Below are 21,319 nucleotides of genomic sequence, written 5' to 3' on the forward strand. Positions count from 1 at the left end.
CAGTCCACCTCGACACTCCATTCAAACTCCTATCACTCTAATATACTTGATGAATCATCATTGGCGCATTATTCATATCGCTTCATTTAAGCTCTTCTCCTTATAATGTTATATAAACTACTTTTTCTAGTGCTGAAAATTCTTTACATTTTCGATTGGCTTAGACATGACTAAGGACATAAATAAATATTGGACTTAAAAGTAAATATACTAACACGATTAAAATTTGATCTCAACTAATTATATTATCATTATTATATAGTTCTTTTAGTTAAGAAGTTGTAAATGTGCTGAGACACCTTTCTTTGATGTGCTTTATCAACAAAAATCATCCAAATAAAACTTAACTCCCGTTTAGTTGCAGATTCTATTATTTTCATTGGCATTGTGCATTGTAGCATTGGCCTTGATGTTTTATTGGGCCTTAGTGATGCTAACTCTTTTGGGCTGATCAAAATCCAATCTACACTTTGGGCCAATTCAAGACATATTTGTTGATTCAAGTCAACCAAATACTCTTAGCGACTATGAGCTCATAGGGAGCTGGAATGAACCTGGTTAGTTGGGATTAAGAAGTGATAGGATTTGACTAGCGCACTTTTCCCCCGTCTTTTTCTTACTCTGTTGATGGTATGTCTAGGATGGTAGTCTTTCTCCTTGGCTTGTACTCAAGGTCCGATGTTCGAAAGACAACCAATCCTTGTCTAGTAACCATTCTGAGTGAGAGTTCGGATCTAATTCAAATAGGGGGGGGGGGGTCTATAAAGAGCACAATGCTACTAAATACTTATGGATGATCCATAGCGACGTAATATTGTGAGGAAATTGAGATAAATCTTCATCAGAGAGTCAAATAACACATAACTTCATGAGCTTCTAAACAGTACATAGGAGGAGTCAGGATTCTAAGTTCTAACCAAATGATCTTCTTCAAACTAATCTTCACAACTCACAATATGTCAAGCATGTTACTTATTAATGGGCATAGATTTACGAATAGTAGAATCGATTTAGTTTCTTGATTTATAATTATGAATTTTAAGACAATATAGCGACTGGTTTCATAATTAAATTACTAATGATTTTTAAAAGTATAAATACAGAATTTAAGTTAAAATTATTAAATGTTATCAAAACATTACCTCGTGGTAAAAATCTACCACTGGTGGAATCTCAAATTAGGTATTCTAATAGTTATATATAGTCGGAATTTTCAGTCTAAACTAAGTACATTAGGTATCGATTAGGTAGCTTTAATAGGTGATGAAAAATCCATAATCTTTTTCGTGATAGTTGTATGATTAAGCGGATTCCTTTTCAAACTAATCCATCTTAAATTAATACTTTGATTAGGTTTAGAACTTTTCACATTCCATACACATATATTATTAACTGAAACAATAAATTTAAACTAGTTACTATCATTAAAGTTAATTACCAAATTAATTATTAATTAATATTCTGCCTCTTCAACTTTACATCCGTTACGTTACTTTCTCTATGACTACTCTATGCACACCTATAAATAACCATGTCCAAAATTTCACTTCCCATTATATTCCACGTATACTATATACTATATTTTCCTATTTCAAGAGTTCTCTTTAAGAAAAGAAAAGAAAAAACCAATATGGCACCTTTCAAACTTTCACTAATACTACTAGTCTCATGGCTTCTATCAACTACTACTATGGCTATAAACATGTCCAAAATTAAACCTGGACAAGATATTGCTGCTAGACTTCAAGTACTAGAAGGCGAAAATGGAGGAGAAGCTAGCATGCCAGTGTGTTGGAATGCGTTATTCGAGTTGAAATCTTGCACGAACGAGATCATACTCTTCTTCTTCAATGGTGAATCTTACTTAGGAAAAGATTGTTGCAAGGCTATAAGGACTATTACTTATAATTGTTGGCCTTCTATGCTAAGTTCGGTTGGTTTTACTGCTGAGGAAGTTGATATTCTTCGTGGTTATTGTGGCACTCCTTCCCCTCAATCTGCTGTGGAGTTTAACGTCTAACATGATTTTGCATGCATGCAAAGGGGGAATTAGTATTTCGAGTTCTATGAATTTAATAAAAATTTTAAAATTGGCTAAATTTGGTTATAATATATGATGAACAACTTTTATTGGATTCCAATTATCTTTGTCTCTATCACCCTTTTCCCCTAATATTCTTCATTAAAGTTTTGCAATTTGCATGATGATGTATAAGAGAAAGTTATGATCATTTTATGGTGGGGGCTATATAATGAGCAAAAGCAGAAAAGGGAATATATATAAATATTTGAACAATCATAAATCAATTGTGGCTTGTGAGGACTTAATTAACTAATATTATAAGTGATTATTTTCAATTTGAGATTCAAGAATGAAATTGTTTTCGTAAGGAGTGTTTTATATTCTGATGCAAAATCAAATTAGTTTAGATTCAAAATGGATATCAATAATATGTATCACTTAATCATAATTAAATTATTATAAACTTTTATGTGAAAAATACATCTCATATTAATTGGGTATAAACATTTGAAATATATAAATATTTATCATAGTTGCACCTACTTAGGTTCCCACGTGGATTAATAGCATCTAATGATTGTTAATCATGCATAAAACATCCCAGCAGAAATATGAATTAAAAAATGTTGTGTAAGTTGTAACAACAGAAAAATGATTATATGAAATTAAAAAGACTTGTTTCCTCTTCTGAAGTTATAACCGTATTATATACGTTGACATTGACCTAATGATACTATTCTTTTATATTTGTTTTTACTACAAACTAAAAAGAATAATTCAATAAATGAATACTTTTATTTGTTTTCTAGAACTAATACGACATACTGTACCAAATCAAATTGACAACCAACACTAAACATATATATGTATAGAGTAAAATCATGAGAATGAGTTCTGACCAAGTGACTATTAACTATTGTTTTCCTTTTATTCATAACTTTCTTTTCATAAAGAAAACTTATATATGCATATGGTATTTATACTAAATTAATATATTTGAAATTATTCACCATCAAGAGTGGGATAGGGCGAATGAAATTTCTCTACTTTTAATTAAATGTCTTAATTTGTGAATTCAAACTCTAAAAATGTAGATATTTTGATAGAATTTTTTTTTTCCTACTACAAGTTTGAGGCATTAATTTAACAGCAGGAATCATGAATCAATTGGGAAGGGAAGAATGAGACCATACTTTGCAAGTCGCCTCCTATCAAAACCTAATCTGCCAACCTAGCTAATTGAGTGCGTTATAATTAAAAAAGGCAAGAGTCAGAATACAGATATGAACCTCTCCGCCATCAATACAAGTGAATAAAAAGCAAAAGAAAATTATGTTACGAAATGTGATGATATCACTATGTCTAAGATTGAATCATAAGATTTAAAGTGTAAATACTTAATATCGCAAAAGAGTTGGTTTATAGTCTGTTGTTAGTTGGGATTGTATGCGATACAAATGTTATTAGTCGAACAGGTGAAAATTCTGAATATCAAATGGTCATATACTATAGTAGTAGTTGTAATTTATAAATTATTAATTTGTGGTAGGCGGCCCCACCTCCCCTAAGCTCCGACCCATGTTCTACAACATGATGTCGGATTCAAACAAATTACTCTTAACGTTCAAAACCCTTCACTATTTCTATTTTCCATCATTTTCTTCCCCATTTTTTCATCCATTTGCTCCCTCCTTTCTCCGGCTAAACTTCCGGCGTGACGTCCGACTTTAATTTGATTAACTAAAAAACACTTAGCACGTTGAGTAGTAAATCGACACCAACGCCACTTTCTTAGTTTTATCCGCCATTGCTAATCGTTTGTATTTTTTTGGTGCATTAATGGAAACTGCAAGTGGGTATCTGAATTATCATCAAACTGCCTCTTTTGGTTCGTCTAGAAGAGATGTCTCTTACAGGTTCGCTTACTTCTGCATCTTTTTTAAAGTGAAGAATCTTAATTTAATATCTGATTAAAAAAATTGTGATTCAAATTAGAGTTTCTAATTTGAAGTCGTGATTTTGAGTTTTAAGTGTGCTATTAGGTGCAATAATTAGTGGGGAATTGTTGTTTCATGGTTCCTAACTATTACTCTTATGATGGTGACTTAGCACTTTTTATTTTTAGAACGAGGTTTTCCTTTTTTAATTTCTTAAGTAAAGAATCTTACTTTAATATCCAAAGGGAAAAAGTTGCCATTGGGAATTATAATTTGTGGGTGATAACTATTGAGTTTGGCCATGTTTTGGTAGGTGCACTAATTAATTTGATGGAATCATTTGCTGTGTGGTTGGTTGGATTTTGCTGTTGGAACTCTTAATCATATCTATTTTAGGGGGAAAGTAATATGCTCATCTTGAGCTTCAATTATTTAGGTCAAACCGGACTCGTTTGAAGTATCCCAATGGTGTAATGCTGTCGGCGTCTTAGGAAAAAGGAGGAGGATGACTTTAATGTCTTATTTTGTTTCGGAGAAATAAGTGGCTCAGGAGGAATGGAAAGAAACATGTTATATTTGATCTATAAGTACGCACATAGCAATCTTGGGTGGGTCAACACTTGTAGGAATGATATAATGTTAATCCATGTTCCACATGGCCAAGGAAGTATCAGTTTTTAATCTCATTATGAATTGGTCGTTCGGAATAGCAATTAATTTGAGCAGAAGATTCGTGAAACTATGAATATACTAAGTTAGTTCCTTATTTTATAAATTTAATTTCCATATTGGTCTTCCACATATTAGTGGGAACACATCCTGTGTTATTTAGATGTTTATTGATAGAGTGTTAATACCTGCACTTTTGTTGTTCTTGTGAAGAAAAGAATCATTATCCTATTAGGTTATTATTTTTTATTTTTCTTTCTTCAACTAGGATTCTATGGTAATGAAGTGAGTTAAGTGTACCTGCATTTTAAAAATACCTCCTTTCTGTTGGCATTGCTGCTCGGATATGGAGAAGCGAGATTTTGAACACACGGGACAAAGAATTTGTAAGAAATTTAACTGAATTATAAGGTAAAGATTACATCTTTTGTAGGAATTCATATTTGATATAATGAAACAAACTGTACACGTCCCAATGTTGTAGTCTCATTCTTTCTGTTGAAGGATTTCAGCTACTTCCTTGCATTTTATTTGGTGCTACACTGTTACCTTTTGATCTTCTACTTATTTCAAGTTACAAATTTTCCTAGAATCTCTTCGTTCTTCTTCAGTTAGAGATCTCATTGTTTCGATCCTTTTTACTTCATAAAAAAAGAAGAGAGAGAAAAGGGAAAACTGTGTCTTGTTCCTTTATTCCTTTAAAATGAAAATTAGGATATAGCATTTAGGAAACAACTACATTTCAACCCCAAACTAGTTGACTGTCAGCTATATGAATCCTCATTGTTCATGTCGCCGCATTTAAACCTATCTCGATCCAATATTTAAAAATTAGTTTCTTTAACACTAGTAATTTTTACTTTTTCTATTGATATACAAATCTTTAACAAGGCTAAAAAAATCCTAGCTAAGAGTAGACCTAAAGTGAATTTATCAATATAATTAAACTTTATCGGTTTATCCAAATTGTCGTTTTAATGAAAAAAGTTTATCCAACTAATTGGTATCTCCTATATGATTTCTTTTATTCTATTGTGTCCTATTTCGCTAGGTCTCATGGGCTCCAACTTCCAAGAGATTGTAGGTCTTTTGATACTTCATTCCATATGATTTTTTGTTCTATCTCATCCCTTTTAACACCTTCAATCACTGGGATCTTTGCACCTATAGATTAGCTCTCCATTGTTCGAGCTATTGGTTGACGTCTTTGCTAGTTTCGTCAATTAACACAATATCACTTATAAAAAGCATACTACCATGTGATGACATCCTGTATTTTTTTAAAACAAACAAGTACATCTATAATTAGAACAAACAAGTACAACTTCAAATATTCTAAAAGTTAGTTCATCTTCCCCTGCCTTATAATTTCTCCTTTTTTAATCTTTACATCCTAGCATGGTTTTCGTTTCTTGCTTTTCCTTTGGCATGTTGGTCAAGGAGGTTTAATGCCTGTATTGTTCATTCAGTTGACATCTAATTGTGTTTGATTGACTTGAAATATTTGTTTCATGGATGAAAGTTGGTAGCGTTGTGATTCATCTTAGTTGGAGATATTATAGCCACTTTTTTAGATTTGACCATTGAAGATAAGGCTATGGTTTTCCATTAGAATGATGTTATATGAACTGTTTATCGAGGGGCTATTTTGGCTAAAGATCAATAAATCGACAATTTTGTTCTCATTGAATTGTGAGGTTCATTTTTTAGGTTTCCGATTATCGCTAAGTACACCAATTATCTCTAAATAGTTCCATATACTGTATACTTTTAATAGCAGGTTGTTAGTAATATAAGGTAGTTTTGAAAAGGAGTGAATAGATGAATTGACCTTAACCTTTCACATTGTCTCATTTAATGCTGTGAATGTATTAAAGAAATTGAAGTGCTCTATTATCGTGAAGGATGAAGTTATTCACATTTGGTAATGCCCAAGGATGAAAAGTTTGGCTTTCACTGAATCATTGAAGATCTCAACTTTAGGACTCATGGGTGTGATTCTACATGTTGGATTTTAGTCTCATTATCCTATAGTGCAAAGATATAGCCTCACATCGACTTTGAAGATTCAATGGTGTTGCTTAGGATTTAGCCATATACTGGAAACTGTTTTCTGGTGAATTTAATTACTCAACCAACAGTGCATCTTGGGCAAAAGTATCTGCCGTAGATTTTTTCATTGATAGAACAGATTAGGGGTTCTTTTTCTTTATTTATTTTTGTTGGTAGAGGGGGCAACAATGTTTGATATAATTTCTTTCAGTGAGCTAATTATTTTTTCACCTAGTCAAAAGCAGAAAGTGCAAAAAAGCACTAGAGCCGGTTTGAGGTTTAACCACAAAGCACATTCTAACCATCCCAAACAAAGAGAGAAGGTGTGAGCGAAATAGTGAAAAAAAAGTCATTTAATCCAGTTATTTGGACTAACATACTGGTTCTACCGTAGATTGTGCCATTCTTTTTTTTACCTTTTGTAGATATTGTCTTGTCTTATTATGTCTAACTGCATCTTTAGCCACACAATCATCTATCTGATTTGTTTTTTATGCAGCTGTGGCAGTTGTGGATTTGAGTTAAACCTTAACTCATCAAGTCGCAATACTGCTTCCATTGGTTCCAAGTATGGGAAATCCATTAAAAAAGGGATGATCTCCTTCTTGTCCATTGATGAGAGCAGATTTACCCAGGTTGATGAATTTAAGTGTGTACCATTCTTTTTCTCGAAACGTTCTTGGGGCTTGTTCCAGCGGCGAACAAAACTTCAGTGCAGAAAATGTGGTAACGATATTGGAATTGCTTATGATGATAGTGCTTCTTCTTACCCACTTGTAGCCGATGAATCAGATACAGCCTCTGGCAGTGAAACAACCACTCACAGAAAATACGATATCAAAATCCGCTCCTTGCAACCGTCTTCGTCAGCATCGGGTACTCCTCTTCCCGAGTGATATAAATCATGTGAATATTTCTTCTGTGAGGAAAGTTTGGCATGTATTTATGATAATGCAATAGCACTGCTGAAATTTATAAAATTTGAGGTGCTTTCATTTCCTGTTAAATTTCTTATCAAGTAAATAAGACTCGATCAGATTACAGGTTTGGTTGGAGGATTTGTGGGATTTTTATTACTATCCATCTCTCAAGAGGTGCGCAAGCGCTCTCTTGAGGGATGTGGTTTGTATTTTGTACATAAGAAACAGGACTGTCAATGAGTTGTGGATTTGAAGCAGCTAAGTTTTGCATTTGTGATTTTTGATTGAGTGTTTTGAATTGTAACCTAAATCATCAGGCAATCTTCAAGCTGTTACAACTTGCAACTATGAATTCATGGCTGCTTATATCAGTGCTCTCTCTCTCTCTCTCTCTCTCTCTCTCTCGTAGACACACACATGAGGGTGGTCTTAGCTGTTACTCCATGTATTTTACGGGCTTTTCTAGTCTGTATCTCGCTTATTTGACAACACTATCTAATTGGAAATTTAGTTGATCTATTTAGTTTGTTGGCTGAAAGATTTTGTAGTTGAAGAAAATTGGAATATATATTCCTCTGACTCTAAAAGATTTCATCTTGAAAGTCTCTGGTGATCGTTGGGTGGTGTGGGTAAGTGAGAGAGAGCTAATAAGAGAACAAATGAAGTTTTGGTTCATGAATGTATGTTTCTCTCAAGTTCATATCCTTGTATAAACCGTACAAGCACACATCCCTTGTCACTCCACCCCACCAAACATACTTGCAAGCTTTGGATTCTTTTCTATCTCTGATTGGAAAAGAGGTTACAAAGCAAGTGATATTGAACCTCCCACTTCTCCTTTGAATCCTGTAATGAATGGAAAAATACAGTAATCAGTCGACTCCCACCCCCATCACACCAAACATACTTGCAAGGTTTGGATTCTTTCCTATCTCTGACCGAGAAAGAGATTATCAAGCAAGTAAAACTGTATCTCCCTCTTCTCCTTTATGTCCTGTAATGAATGGAAAAACACAAGTAATCAGTCGACAAGAGTGTGCCCCATTATTAGCAAGGTACTTTGTATTGTATGCTAATTTATGCTGGTCCTGCTATTTCCATCCTTTCAGTTACTTTCTTGATTGTTTACTCACAATTCATCCTTTTGCCATTGCACTTGTTGCAACTTAGAGCATTTAAGCCTGAATGGATTATTAAGTAGACCTAACTAACATCTGAATCGTGAATCTTTTTCCAATTGTTTCATTATAATCTCCGAACCATTCGATAACTCCTACATTAACTGTCTACTTTAACTTGTCTGCAGCAGGTTGGTTACCTGCCTTGTATTTCATGCTACCAGTTTCACTTATTATATGTACCAACCATATAATTATTTATCCGGGAGAAATGGTTTTCTATCTTGACATTTTTCTTTTTTATACATGGGAGATATGAAAAAAATTCATTTTCTTCTCGAATTTATATCTGACAGTTGTTTTTGCTTTATAGTTAGCCATTTAGGTATGCTTATATGCTGACTGAAACCCAATCAACACTTAAACAGACAAATTGTGTTGAAAATTACATGGAATTTTCATATTATTTTGCAAGGGGTCAAATTTCTGTTTTTTGTTCTTTAGTTTTCCTTTCTTTTTAAATAAATATAATTCGTAGGTGGGTTATTGACTTGAGCTTCTTAATGCCTGCATGAGAAATGAGAAGCCATAGAATTTAGGGAAAATAACACTTATACCCCAAAAAGGAAAGTATTTTTTCTTAAATGCCCTATTACTTTTATAGTACCTTCTTTTTATTTTAAAATAAAATAAATTTATTTTAAAATTTGCGCGCTGATGTCAACGCTCACCCTACATAGTGTATCAATATATGGACAGAGTATTACAAAGGATTAAGCTCAATCTTATATGATACCGATATGGTATCAATATACCGACGGAGTATCACAAAGAATATAATTTCTACTAATTTATAGTTTACTAAATAAGATTGTGATTTTAATAGTTTTTTCGTAATTGTTTTATTTTTATTTCTTAAAAAAGAGTTCAATCCTATATGATACCGATAGGATATTAATATACCAACGGAGTATCACAAAGAATTAAGCTCAATCATGTATGATATCGATATGGTATCAATATACCGATGGAGTATTATAGAGGATTATTTCATAGCAGTGATGTTGACGTCAGCATGACGTCATATGTGAAAATAAAAAGGAGAAAGTGAGGTAAGAGTGTAAATAGTTTTGATCATGAATTCATTAAGGATAAATAGTTTGGATTGGATCTAATTTCATCTATTTTGTGTAATTTCCGGTAGAATTTAGTGCTCACTTGAACATTAAAATTTGAGTTCCCAAAATTGGGCTTTACTCTATATGGACCCAAGAAAAGACTACTAATTGGACTTTTCAGCCATTACGGACCTACCATAAAAGCCTAGTCCACACCTTACAAATTTTAGCCATGAAGCATATTTAGATAATTACTTGACCCCAATGTTGTGAGATTTTACTGGGTTGTTGTTGTTGTATAATGGACATCATTCAATTAAGAAACACCAATCAATATGGTTCAATTATTTCAAGCAACATTTATTAATTTTAGCATTTACGCACTTCCTATAAAACCTTCCTAGTTCTAATTTTCATCAATGCTGGTTAATACGCTTCAATATGTGACTCGTACAATTGGGACTCTTTTCTATAGAAAGGGAATGGTAGAGTTCCCTTCTCCATGTTTTTTTTTTAAAGAAAAAATTCTCATCCAACATTAGATACCTATATTGAAATCTGATTATCTGAATTTGTGCATTGTAGAGCTCATTTTTAAAGAAGACGCTTTCAATAGAATTTTTTTCATCCCATAAATTTGAATCTGACACCTATAATTAAGGGTGTAGGGATCATAATTACCCCATCATACAAAAGGTACGCCGTTAGAGTGAGTGCGTTTTACATAAAGTAAAGCCTCTAAGCTCAGACCCAATTTGCATGATAAGGCCCGCCCCTTCCTTTACCTCATAAATTAGGTGTAGAAAAATTGAAGTAAGTAGGTAGTGAAGTGGTTCATCTTCTTAATAGCTATTGATATTGAAAGGGTCCCTTAGCTAGTTAGTTCCATTTAATGCCGAATTGCCAATTGGAAGAAGGCACTTTGCATTAGTGCATTTGGTGACACATATTTTAAGCCCAAGTATATGCCCAAGTATATGCTAGTAGGAGTATTAATTAAACTTCACTAAAAATAACTTTGATTTTGACAGGTTTAATTTGGACGTGCATGGTGACTAGCTAGTAATATTTTTTTTTATCTAATGTTCGATATCTATATTGGGGTTTGACTAAATTAGATTTGTGCTGAAAAGTCCTTTATTGAGGGATAAAACGTTTTTTAACAAAGACGACTCCATATTCAAAAAAAATTCAAACTCAAAACCTCTAATTAAAATGACTACATGTGTTCATCACTTGTGCTGTCTCCAAAAATTGGATTTCATATGATTTAGAAATTAGACCTTCGGCCTTTCCTTGCACGAAATTTCCTAAATTTCACACACTAATTTTTCAGTAAAGTCCTCCCTTTTGTTTACTTGTCCCTTTGATTACTTGTACATGTATATTAAAAATAGTTTTTCCTTTTACTTATTCACTTTAGCGAGTTAAGAGAGGATTAAGTATTTTTAAAAATAATCTAATTACCCCTTAACATCAAGTATCTGTTTCTCGACCTTATTGGAGTATCAAATTTAGATTTCCTAATACAAATATGAATAATTTAGTAAAATAAACACTTGCTTAAAGTTTTCTTAAGGGGGTGTAAAATGCATATTGGATAAGTAAAAGGGAATGATCAGAGTATATTATGTGTAGTTTTAAAGTTTTTGCACTCTTTAAGAAAGATATAACTTTTAATTATAGGAGAGAGTATTCGTTGTTGAAAAAAAAAATAGTACTTATTTAAGAAATTATTTTTTTATCTCTTTCCTTAAATGTCTCACCCAATTAATACTACACTAGTTGGAGCAGTATGAATATGAATAGACTTGAAAAAAAAGACTTAGCTTCCTATATTTTTAAAAATAATAAATTCAATTTGTCAAAACAATCAATATTTAGAACAAAAAAAATACTAAATATTGCTTATGTAGTCTTCTATGTTGATACTTAGGTGTACAACTAACAAAACTGTCACTCATACAACTCAATCTAGGTCACAATCATCAAGATCACAATTTTGATAAAGATGTTTAAGGTGCCAATAATTCATCTTAAAAATCTTTTTATCTTTATTTGCCGTCTCAAATGAGAAGAAATAACTATAGGTGTTCAATGATTAATGGCGACAAATGTAAGACACTTAGGAAATTAATCATAATCAAATACATAACTTGATGTTGACTTGAGAAACCGAATTGAATTATGAATTTGCCCTAGCTTGTCGGCAAGACTCCAATTTTGAATTAATAGAAAAGGAGCCAAAAAAGGAAAAGTTATAAAACTTGACCGTTCGTCAAAAATAATTAATTAATATACAAAAGAAATATATGTTAGTAATGTATAATATATGTATGTGTAAAAATGCATATTTATCGATTATTATTTTGATGAATCTGTGTGTTTACGGGGTGTAAAAATTCAAAAAATAAAATAAAAATAAAGACACACGCAATGTAACGTGTCAGTGTTACATATCACCTTACGTACATACTGTCAACACTACTGTATAAAAATACACGTGTCCTCACTAAGAAAGTCATCTCAATCAACTAACTAATTAACTCTTAACTAACAAAGCTAATTGAACAATTTTACAAGAAAAGGACAAATTGTACTAGCTACAAAATAAAATACTCCACTTATTTTTCTTATTTGTCTTACCATGCTTGTTTCTGGGTAAAAAGCTTGTAAAAATATTAGCTGATTATGTTGAAAATGAGAAGGCAGGAAATTAAAACATTATAGCTTTTAAAAGGTTTATAATTAACAAATTGACAATCGACCTCAATATATTTGGTTCTTTCATTAGATTGGATTTCTGGCTATGTATATTGTTGCTTAGCTGTTGCAGTGTCAAGGCACTATCAATGATGATATCATACTCTGTTAAAATTTAAAACAATTAATATAATACTAGAAAATGAGGAATTAGCGAGTGACAAACTTTTATAGCTAAACAACAAAAAATTCATCATACTAATTCCATTTAGTGATGAATAATAAAAAAAAATTAATTATCTAAAATGTTATAGCGATGGATAACTAGAGATTGCCAATAAATTCCGTACCAGCTGTAGTGATAATAACAAAAAGAACTCCTTAATTAAGAGAACAAGAAGAGGTTCAAGTTGAAATGAATGATGAGTACACTAAGAGTAATATAAGTCACTCATAGTTATAAATTACTAACTTGTAAGATCATTTATGAATAGTGTACTAGAGCCATCTAATTATTTCCATATACTGCGTTAAATGGACAACTGACAATTGTCAAGATTTCTTTCAAGTAAGATATGTGGTAGTCACCAATCGAGTGCAATAATGTTAAAGTAGATTTTCAATATGGGGCACTTGGGATTTCAATCCCCATAACTGGTGGCACACACAATTTTCCACTTTACATTAATTGATATGACTTAGTTTTCATGGACACGCAAATTCACAATTTGGAAAGACATGAAAATTTTACAACCACAAGATTCGGATATTATTCATTTCTAGTCTAAATCAAGAGAGTATCGTAAACAATAAATTTTCGAGCCGAAAAAAATAAATAATTAAGACCGGAAAATTGGAATAACAAAGTGTAATATTTGATTTCAAAATGTAGTGCGTGTTACAATCTCTATAATAATTCTTTGACTCTTCAAATAATATAAAATATGTTGAACTTGAATTTGATTTAGAGTCAAGGGCTTGAATAACTTTATCTTGAATATTCTTCTTCAAATTTGAATTTGAATTATTCGTCACGAACACTTGTATGGTTATGATGAATAATAAATATGAACAAGTAACTTGATCTCGAATTTTTTGATATTTGCCTTCGTTCTTGATCTTGAACTTGAACTTGAATTTGATTACTTGAATTTTGTAGCATTGTAGAGAATTTACGGTCTTTGATCCACGAGCTCTCTTCTTGCTTTTTGTTCTTGAAAGACCCTCCCTCTAAGAATAATGAGGAACCCTATTTATAGTTGTAGGGAGTGGTATGAGGGTGTAATTTGATTGGTTGGTTTGAACTGACTAATCAGATTTTTTTGGTGAAGAGCTTTAATTTGATTGGTCAGACATGTCACATATATACGTGACATTATTCTAGTGGCTCATTTAATTTGATTTAGATTGCCACATAACTTCGACAGGTGGCATGATTTTAGTGGCTTATTTAATTTGATTTGGATTGCCACATAATTTTGACACATGACATGATTCTAATGGCTCATCTAATTTGACTTGGATTGCCATATAACTTTGACACATGGCATGACTTTAGTGGCTTATTTAATTTGACTTGGATTGCCACATAATTTTGGCACATGGCATGATTCTAATGATTCATTTAATTTGACTTGGATTGCCATATAACTTTGACACATGATGTGATTTTAGTGGCTCATTTAATTTGACTTAGATTGCCACATAACTTTGACACATGGTGTGCTTTTAGTGGATCATTTATTTGACTTGGATTGCCACATCATTTGAACTATTTTCTTGAATTTAATATAGTCCAAATTAATTTACGAATTTAAATCCAATATAATTTTCATATTTACAAATGCCCCTACTTCAAGTCTTGTAAAAATATTTTATTTTTTTGAAGACTGGACTTGAAGTATTTTAATTGAGATGAATATTAAATTATACATGTAAATCTCGCATGCTATAATCGGATAAAGACAAAAAATTGAAGGACCTTATATAAGCATGATGATTAGAGTTATAATAATAATAATTATTATATTCTTTAAGCTTGAAATCATAATCCACTTAGAGGGTTAATTAATGTCTGTCAATGACTACAATTAGTAGTCCAATAATTCAAGTCTTTTTAGGAGTATAATTGTTTTAAATGTTTCACATGAAAATAAATACTTCCACAGCAACCTTAGGGATCTCTATAAATAGAGATATGCTCTTCATATTTTACATCAATTGCAGTGTTGCAAGCCACAACGAGGGAGCACAATATAAGGTAATTTCTTTTCCTTTCTTTTTTTTGGCCGTTTTTTTTGGAGAGAATAAATTTATACCATTCCACTAGAGTCCTAACCCACAAAGTAATTATAGTTACTTTGGGAGAAAGCTTCTTCACCATCACTATTTGTTTATAAATAGATTCTCTCTTTTTTTTTAATCATTGGCATTAGCAATTTTGATGCTCCTTTTTGCATACACTCTTGAGTTCATCAAGACACGAGGTACATTTTTTTTGCGGAGATAATAAATTTGTACCATTACACTAAGAATCCTAACCCAAAAAATAATTATAGTTACTTTGGGAGAAGGACTTTCTCACCATCACTATTTGTCTATAAATAGACTTTCTCCTTTTATTTATTTTTTTATCATTAGCATTGATAATTTTTTTATTTTTTTATTTTTGGGCCGATTTTTTTTTAAGTGAAAATATTACTCCATATGCAATAAACTTATATTCTATTGGAGTCAAATGTGCTGCATTGTTTGAGCCAATAATTTTACATTATTCTTGGCAAAGACTTTACATCGTTTGACTCTAAAGTGCCGTATTGTTCGAGCCAAAGTCTTTACACTGTTTAAGACAATACTTTACATGATTTGTGGCAAAGACTTTACACAGTCTGAGGCAAAGACTTTACATGATTTGTGGCAAAGACTTTACATCGTCCAAGTCAAAGGCATCCCATAGTCCAAGCCAGAGACTTTACACCGTTTGAGGCAAAGACTTTACATGATTTGTGGCAAATACTTTACACCGTTTGAGTCAAAGGCATTTCATAGTCCGAGCTAAAGACTTTACACCGTCTAAGGCAAAGACTTTACATGATTTGTGGCGAAGACTTTACACTGTCTGAGTCAAAGGCATTCCATAGTCCAAGCTAAAGACTTTACACCGTCTAAGGCAAAGACTTTACATGATTTGTGGCAAAGACTTTACATCGTCCGAGTCAAAGGCATCCCATAGTCCAAGCCAGAGACTTTACACCGTTTGAGGCAAAGACTTTACATGATTTGTGGCAAATACTTTACACCGTTTGAGTCAAAGGCATTTCATAGTCCGAGCTAAAGATTTTACACCGTCTAAGGCAAAGACTTTACATGATTTGTGGCAAAGACTTTACACTGTCTGAGTCAAAGGCATTCCATAGTCCAAGCTAAAGACTTTACACCGTCTAAGGCAAAGACTTTACATGATTTGTGGCAAAGACTTTACACCGTCTGAGTCAAAGGCATTCCATAGTTCGAGCTAAAGAATTTACACCGTATAAGGAAAAGATTTTACATGATTTGTGGCAAATACTTTACACCGTTTGAGTCAAAGACATTTCATAGTCTGAGCTAAAGATTTTACACCGTCTAAGACAAAGACTTTACATAATTTGTGGCAAAGACTTTACATCGTCTGAGTCAAAGGCATTCCATAGTACGAGCTAAAGACTTTACACCGTCTGAGGCAAAGACTTTACATGATTTGTGGCAAAGACTTTACACCGTCTGAGTCAAAGGCATTTCATAGTCCGAGCTAAAGACTTTACACCGTCTAAGACAAAGACTTCACATGATTTGTGGCAAAGACTTTACACCGTCTGAGTCAAAGACATTCCATAGTCTGAGCTAAAGACTTTACACTGTCTATGGCAAAGATTTTACATGATTTGTGGCAAAGACTTTACACCGTCTGAGTCAAAGGCATTTCATAGTTTGAGCTAAAAACTTTACACCGTCTAAGACAAATATTTTACATGATTTTTGGCAAGGACTTTACACCGTCTGAGTTAAAGATATTTTATAGTCCGAGCTAAAGACTTTACACCGTCTAAGGCAAAGACTTCACATGATTTCTGATAAAGACTTTACACCGTCTAAGTCAAAAACATCCCATAGTCCAAGCCAAAGACTTTATACTATCTAAGGCAAAGACTTTAAATGATTTGTAAAGACTTTCCACCATCTAGATTAGGCATAGGTCTTTCTCAAAGAATATAATCATTCATTATTGAAATTCATGACCATGATTACTGAATTACTAATTTAAGCGCTAATAAAATACTTTTTTTTACAGATTGAATCATGGTTTACTTTAGAGATTTGACTTCCTCTTCTTCAGAGTTGCGATACCTTGTGTGTTTCGATAGTACAAGAGATATATCATTGTATGAGAATACCAAAGCCAGGACATACTTAATTTATCAGAAACCAAACTTCTTAATCTAAAACATATCCAAAATTTATAGCTCAAGTCCCTTAGGATCGTTCCAAACAAACTTCAAATATGAACTTCACATGCAAGAAAGTTAACAAATTCATATTCACATGATCTTATTAAAAACACTCATATCTCAGCGTAGAGAAGTCGAAAAGAAGGTTCATAGAACTACACTGTGTACAATAATCACAACTAATAGCTTTATAGATTTGTACAAATATTTTTTTGAAGTCAAATCAAATTTTGTCTTGATTGACCTTCTCTAATTCACACGTTATATATGACAATCTATAAGAATATTATGATGCTCAAATAATAGCGTGCCCTATTTCTTTTGAACTTATGAGACTAAACTTAGGATGTAACTCTAAGCACCACGGACCTCGGTGAAGAGAATCAAAAGAGACTATGTATTTTTTTTGGATACCCATGCCATCATGCGACTAAACGCAGAATGTATTTCTAAGCGCCTACGTACCTCAGTGAAGAGGATCAAGTCATAACCTAGTTCTGAAAGAGTGATTTTTTTAATTTTTTTTTGTATCCTAACTTTTGCCTAGGCCGCCTCTTTCGAGATTTTCAACCTAGTGAATATTTGTTTTGATACCGTGCACAGTTTATACTCTTGCGGGCCAGGAGTAACATGCAGTTTATACTCGTACCTTAAGAAGTGTGTTTCTTTTCTTCAAGGATAGTAGCTCTTTATGAACTTTTCATTAATGGGGCCAATGCGCAATCCTTCTGAGTCAACCAGTTTGTAAGCGCCACTTGAGTATACTTCTTGTACCACATATGGTCCATCTCATTTAGCAGAGAACTTGCTTTCAGATCGACGAGAGGTAATAATGGGCCTTTTTACAACAAGTACTTGATCACCCACTTGAAAGCATCTAAGACGAACCTTTTTATTAAAAGATCGAGCTAGACGAGCTTGATAACATTTCAGACTTTGTTGGGCCTCTAGTCTTTTTTCATCAAGAGCCTTCAATTATTCAAGGCGTAACTGAGCATTTTCTTCATCAGTGAGTCATTCTTGAATGGAAATGCGCAATGACGGAATTTGATGCTCAAGTGGAAGAACTGCTTCAACTCCATAAACAAGAGAATAGAGAGTCGCTTGTGTTGGCGTGCGATACATAGTCTTATATGCCCAAAGAGCCTCTTCCATTCTTTCATGACAATCTCTTTTAGACTTGGAAACAACTTTCTTCAATAAGTTGCAGAATGTTTTGTTAAATGTTTCAACGATACCATTAGCAGCCGCATAATACATAGAGGAATTGCGTTGCTTGAAGACAAAAAGATCACATATCTTTGTCATTAACTTGTTATCAAATGGCTTGCCATTATCTTTTAATATGTATCGAGGAATACCAAAATTGTAGATAATATTGACTCAAATAAAGTTAGCGATATTTTTTTTCTTCACTTCTCTAAGAGAAACAACTTCTGCCCATTTTGAGAAGTAGTCAGTTGCAGTCAGGATGTACAAATGTACACCCGAGGACTTAGGCAACGGTCCAACAACATCCAAACCCCAAGCTTCAAATGGCCATGAGGCAATCATTGGGTGCAATACTTCTGGGGGTTGATGTATAAAATTCGCATGGAATTGGCAAGCTTTACATCTTCGGACGTAATTCAGACAATCTTTCACCATGATTTGCCAGTAATATCCCATCCTTTTATTGTGAAAATGAAGTTTTGGCCCAGATTGATGCGCTCCACATACTCCAGAATGTGCTTCTTGCATTGCTTGAGTAGATTCATCTGCCCCAAATATCGTAAGAGAACTCCATCGAACGACCGCCTATAAAATGTATTTTTATAATAAAGAAAATAAGGGGCTCATCATAGAATTTCTGTCCTTCTTCGAAGGTTTTCTGGTAATATTCCATAACACAAATAATCTATAATTGGTTGTCGCCAATCGTCAATTTCAGCCTCCGAAGTGGCAATAACTTATTGACATTCTTCTTCATGCTCATCTAGAGGCGGAGTTGTACATCTTTGGCAAACCACAACTTGTATTTCATCAGGCGATACTAATACAGAAGCTAAAGCTGCCAATGCATCAGCCTTTTTATTTTCCTTTCTTAGGACATGTTGAATAGTCACCTCTCCAAGTCATTCTATCATCTTTTGAGTATAATTGCAGTATGGAATTAACTCAGGCTTCTTTACTTCATAATTACCAAAGACTTGATTGATCACCAACTTGGATTCCCCAAAAACTTATAGTTGCAATTATTTTATATCAATGGCCATTTCAAGTCCAAGTAAGAGTGCTTGATATTCAACAACATTATTGGAGCAGTGTTGTGTTAGAATGAAGGAGTACGATAAAAATTTTCCATAGGAAGTGACAAATACCACTCCAGCATCGACTCCTTCACGATGTGTAGCACCATCAAAATATATCTTCCAAGGTGGCTGAATTTCCACTAGCATTGCATCTTCATTAGGTAATTCATCAGATAACTCCCAATCATTCGAAATTGGATGATTTGCCAAGAAATATGCTAGCACTTGTCCTTTTACTATCTTATGAGATATATACACAATTTTAAATTGTTGAAATTATAGGTACCACCTTGCTTGTCGATCACTTAAGACAGGCTTAGACATAACAAACTTGATAGGATTCGCTTTAGAGATAAGTTGCACAATATAAGCTTTAAAGTAATGCTTCATTTTTTGAATCGAGAATACGAGTGTCAGACATAACTTCTCAATAGGAGAATACTTGATCTCATTTTGTGTCATCATCTTACTCAAGTAATATAAGGAATTTTATTTCCCTCATTATTTTCTTGTGCGAGAAGTGCACCTACTGACCTTTCTTGTGCTGTAATGTATAAAATCAATGGTTTTCTAGGTATAGGGGCTATAAGTATTGGAGACTTCATCAGATAAGACTTTATGTTCTCGAAAGCATTGGTACAAGCTTGGTCCCATTCAAAAGGAACATCTTTCTTTATAAGACGACTGAATGATTGACATCTCCCAGCCAGATTTGAGATAAACCTCCTAAGGTATGCTAATTTTCCTTGTAAGCTTTTTAACTCATGAATATTTTTTGGCTCAGGCATCTTCAAAATAACATCTATCTTATCTTAGTCAATCTCAATTCCTCGATGTCGAATAATAAAATCGAGAAACTTTCCCGAAGTAACTCGAAAGGCACATTTTAAAGGGTTCATTTTGAGTTGGTATCTTCGAAGTCATTCAAACACCATTCTCAAATCTTACAAGTGGTCATCACTCTTCCTTGATTTTACCACTAAGTCATCGACATAACACTTAATATTTTTATGAAGCATTTCATTAAAAATATTTTGCATGGCTCATTGATAAGTGGCCCCAGTATTTTTTAAACCAAAAGACATTACTTTGTAGTAATATATACCTTTAGGAGTGCGAAATGCAGTAAGTTCTTCATCTCTTGGTGCCATGCGAATTTGATTGTATCCAGATGAACCATCCATAAAAGACATTGTCTCGTATCCAGTCGTGGCATCAATCATAAGCTCAGGGATTGGAAGAGGAAATGCATCCTTGGGGTATGCATTATTAAGATCTCTAAAGTCAACACAAATTTGAATTTGCCATTGTTCTTTATTACAGGTACAATGCTTGAAATCCATGTAGGATATTTGACTTCACGAATGAAACCCGCTTCAATGAGCTTTTTAACTTTAGTTTCGATCAAAGAAACCAGTTCAGGTCTAAAGCGACGTTGAGCTTGTTTAACGGGACGAGTCCCTCATTTCAAAGCAAGACAATGAACTGCAACTTTAGGGTCTAATCCTGGCATCTCTTTGTAACTCCAAGCAAATACATCCCTAAATTTCATAAACAGCTCAATATATTTCTTCTATTCATTGTCATCTAATGAAGCACTTACATATGTAGGCCTTATATCATCATCAACCCCAAGATTTACTTCCTTCAATGCATCGATAATATTCTTTACCCCTTCCTCGAGTTCAGGTGGCGCATCCTCAACATCCTCAACTTTTTGAGGATCACCATCATTAAAAGATACGTGATGGCATGCATGGATATCAACAAACCCATCCTCAATTTTTGCATATAGTGAAGTACTTTTCTTGTCATAAATTGTGATATGATTTGATGATCCCACATTTTCTTCATCTTCATCTCTCTCCCTAGTGTGAACTATGATGTGAGTTCTTGCTCTCAGGACATTTTCACATGAAATTACAAGTTTTGTTTCTCGCCTCATTTTAGAAGGAATCAAACTGGGGCAATTCTTGGGTGAATTATGCTCTCGAGCATGTA

At 33.2% G+C, this 21,319-nt stretch overlaps 2 protein-coding genes across 2 annotated transcripts; both read left to right on the forward strand.

Moving 5' to 3' along the window:
* The first annotated feature begins 1,630 nt into the window (after window positions 1–1,630).
* LOC129902096 (egg cell-secreted protein 1.2-like) lies at window positions 1,631–2,020 on the forward strand. Its single transcript, XM_055977139.1, has one exon. The coding sequence runs from the start codon at window positions 1,631–1,633 to the stop codon at window positions 2,018–2,020; it is 390 nt and encodes a 129-aa protein (XP_055833114.1).
* A 1,622-nt stretch (window positions 2,021–3,642) lies between these two features.
* On the forward strand, window positions 3,643–7,972 carry LOC129904525 (uncharacterized protein At4g08330, chloroplastic-like). Its single transcript, XM_055980086.1, has 2 exons — window positions 3,643–3,939; window positions 7,181–7,972. The coding sequence occupies exons 1-2, from the start codon at window positions 3,863–3,865 to the stop codon at window positions 7,575–7,577; spliced, it is 474 nt and encodes a 157-aa protein (XP_055836061.1). The 5' UTR covers window positions 3,643–3,862; the 3' UTR covers window positions 7,578–7,972.
* Window positions 7,973–21,319: the final 13,347 nt, after the last annotated feature.

Source organism: Solanum dulcamara, chromosome 9, assembly GCF_947179165.1.
Source record: "Solanum dulcamara chromosome 9, daSolDulc1.2, whole genome shotgun sequence".
Taxonomy (NCBI): domain Eukaryota; kingdom Viridiplantae; phylum Streptophyta; class Magnoliopsida; order Solanales; family Solanaceae; genus Solanum; species Solanum dulcamara.

Excerpts from the sequence above, each read along its gene's own strand:
- LOC129902096 (XM_055977139.1), top strand. The coding sequence starts at position 1,631 with ATGGCACCTTTCAAACTTTCACTAATACTACTAGTCTCATGGCTTCTA.
- LOC129904525 (XM_055980086.1), top strand. The coding sequence starts at position 3,863 with ATGGAAACTGCAAGTGGGTATCTGAATTATCATCAAACTGCCTCTTTT. Across the intron at positions 3,940-7,180 it reads AGAAGAGATGTCTCTTACAG|CTGTGGCAGTTGTGGATTTG; the intron begins GTTCGCTTACTT and ends TTTTTTATGCAG.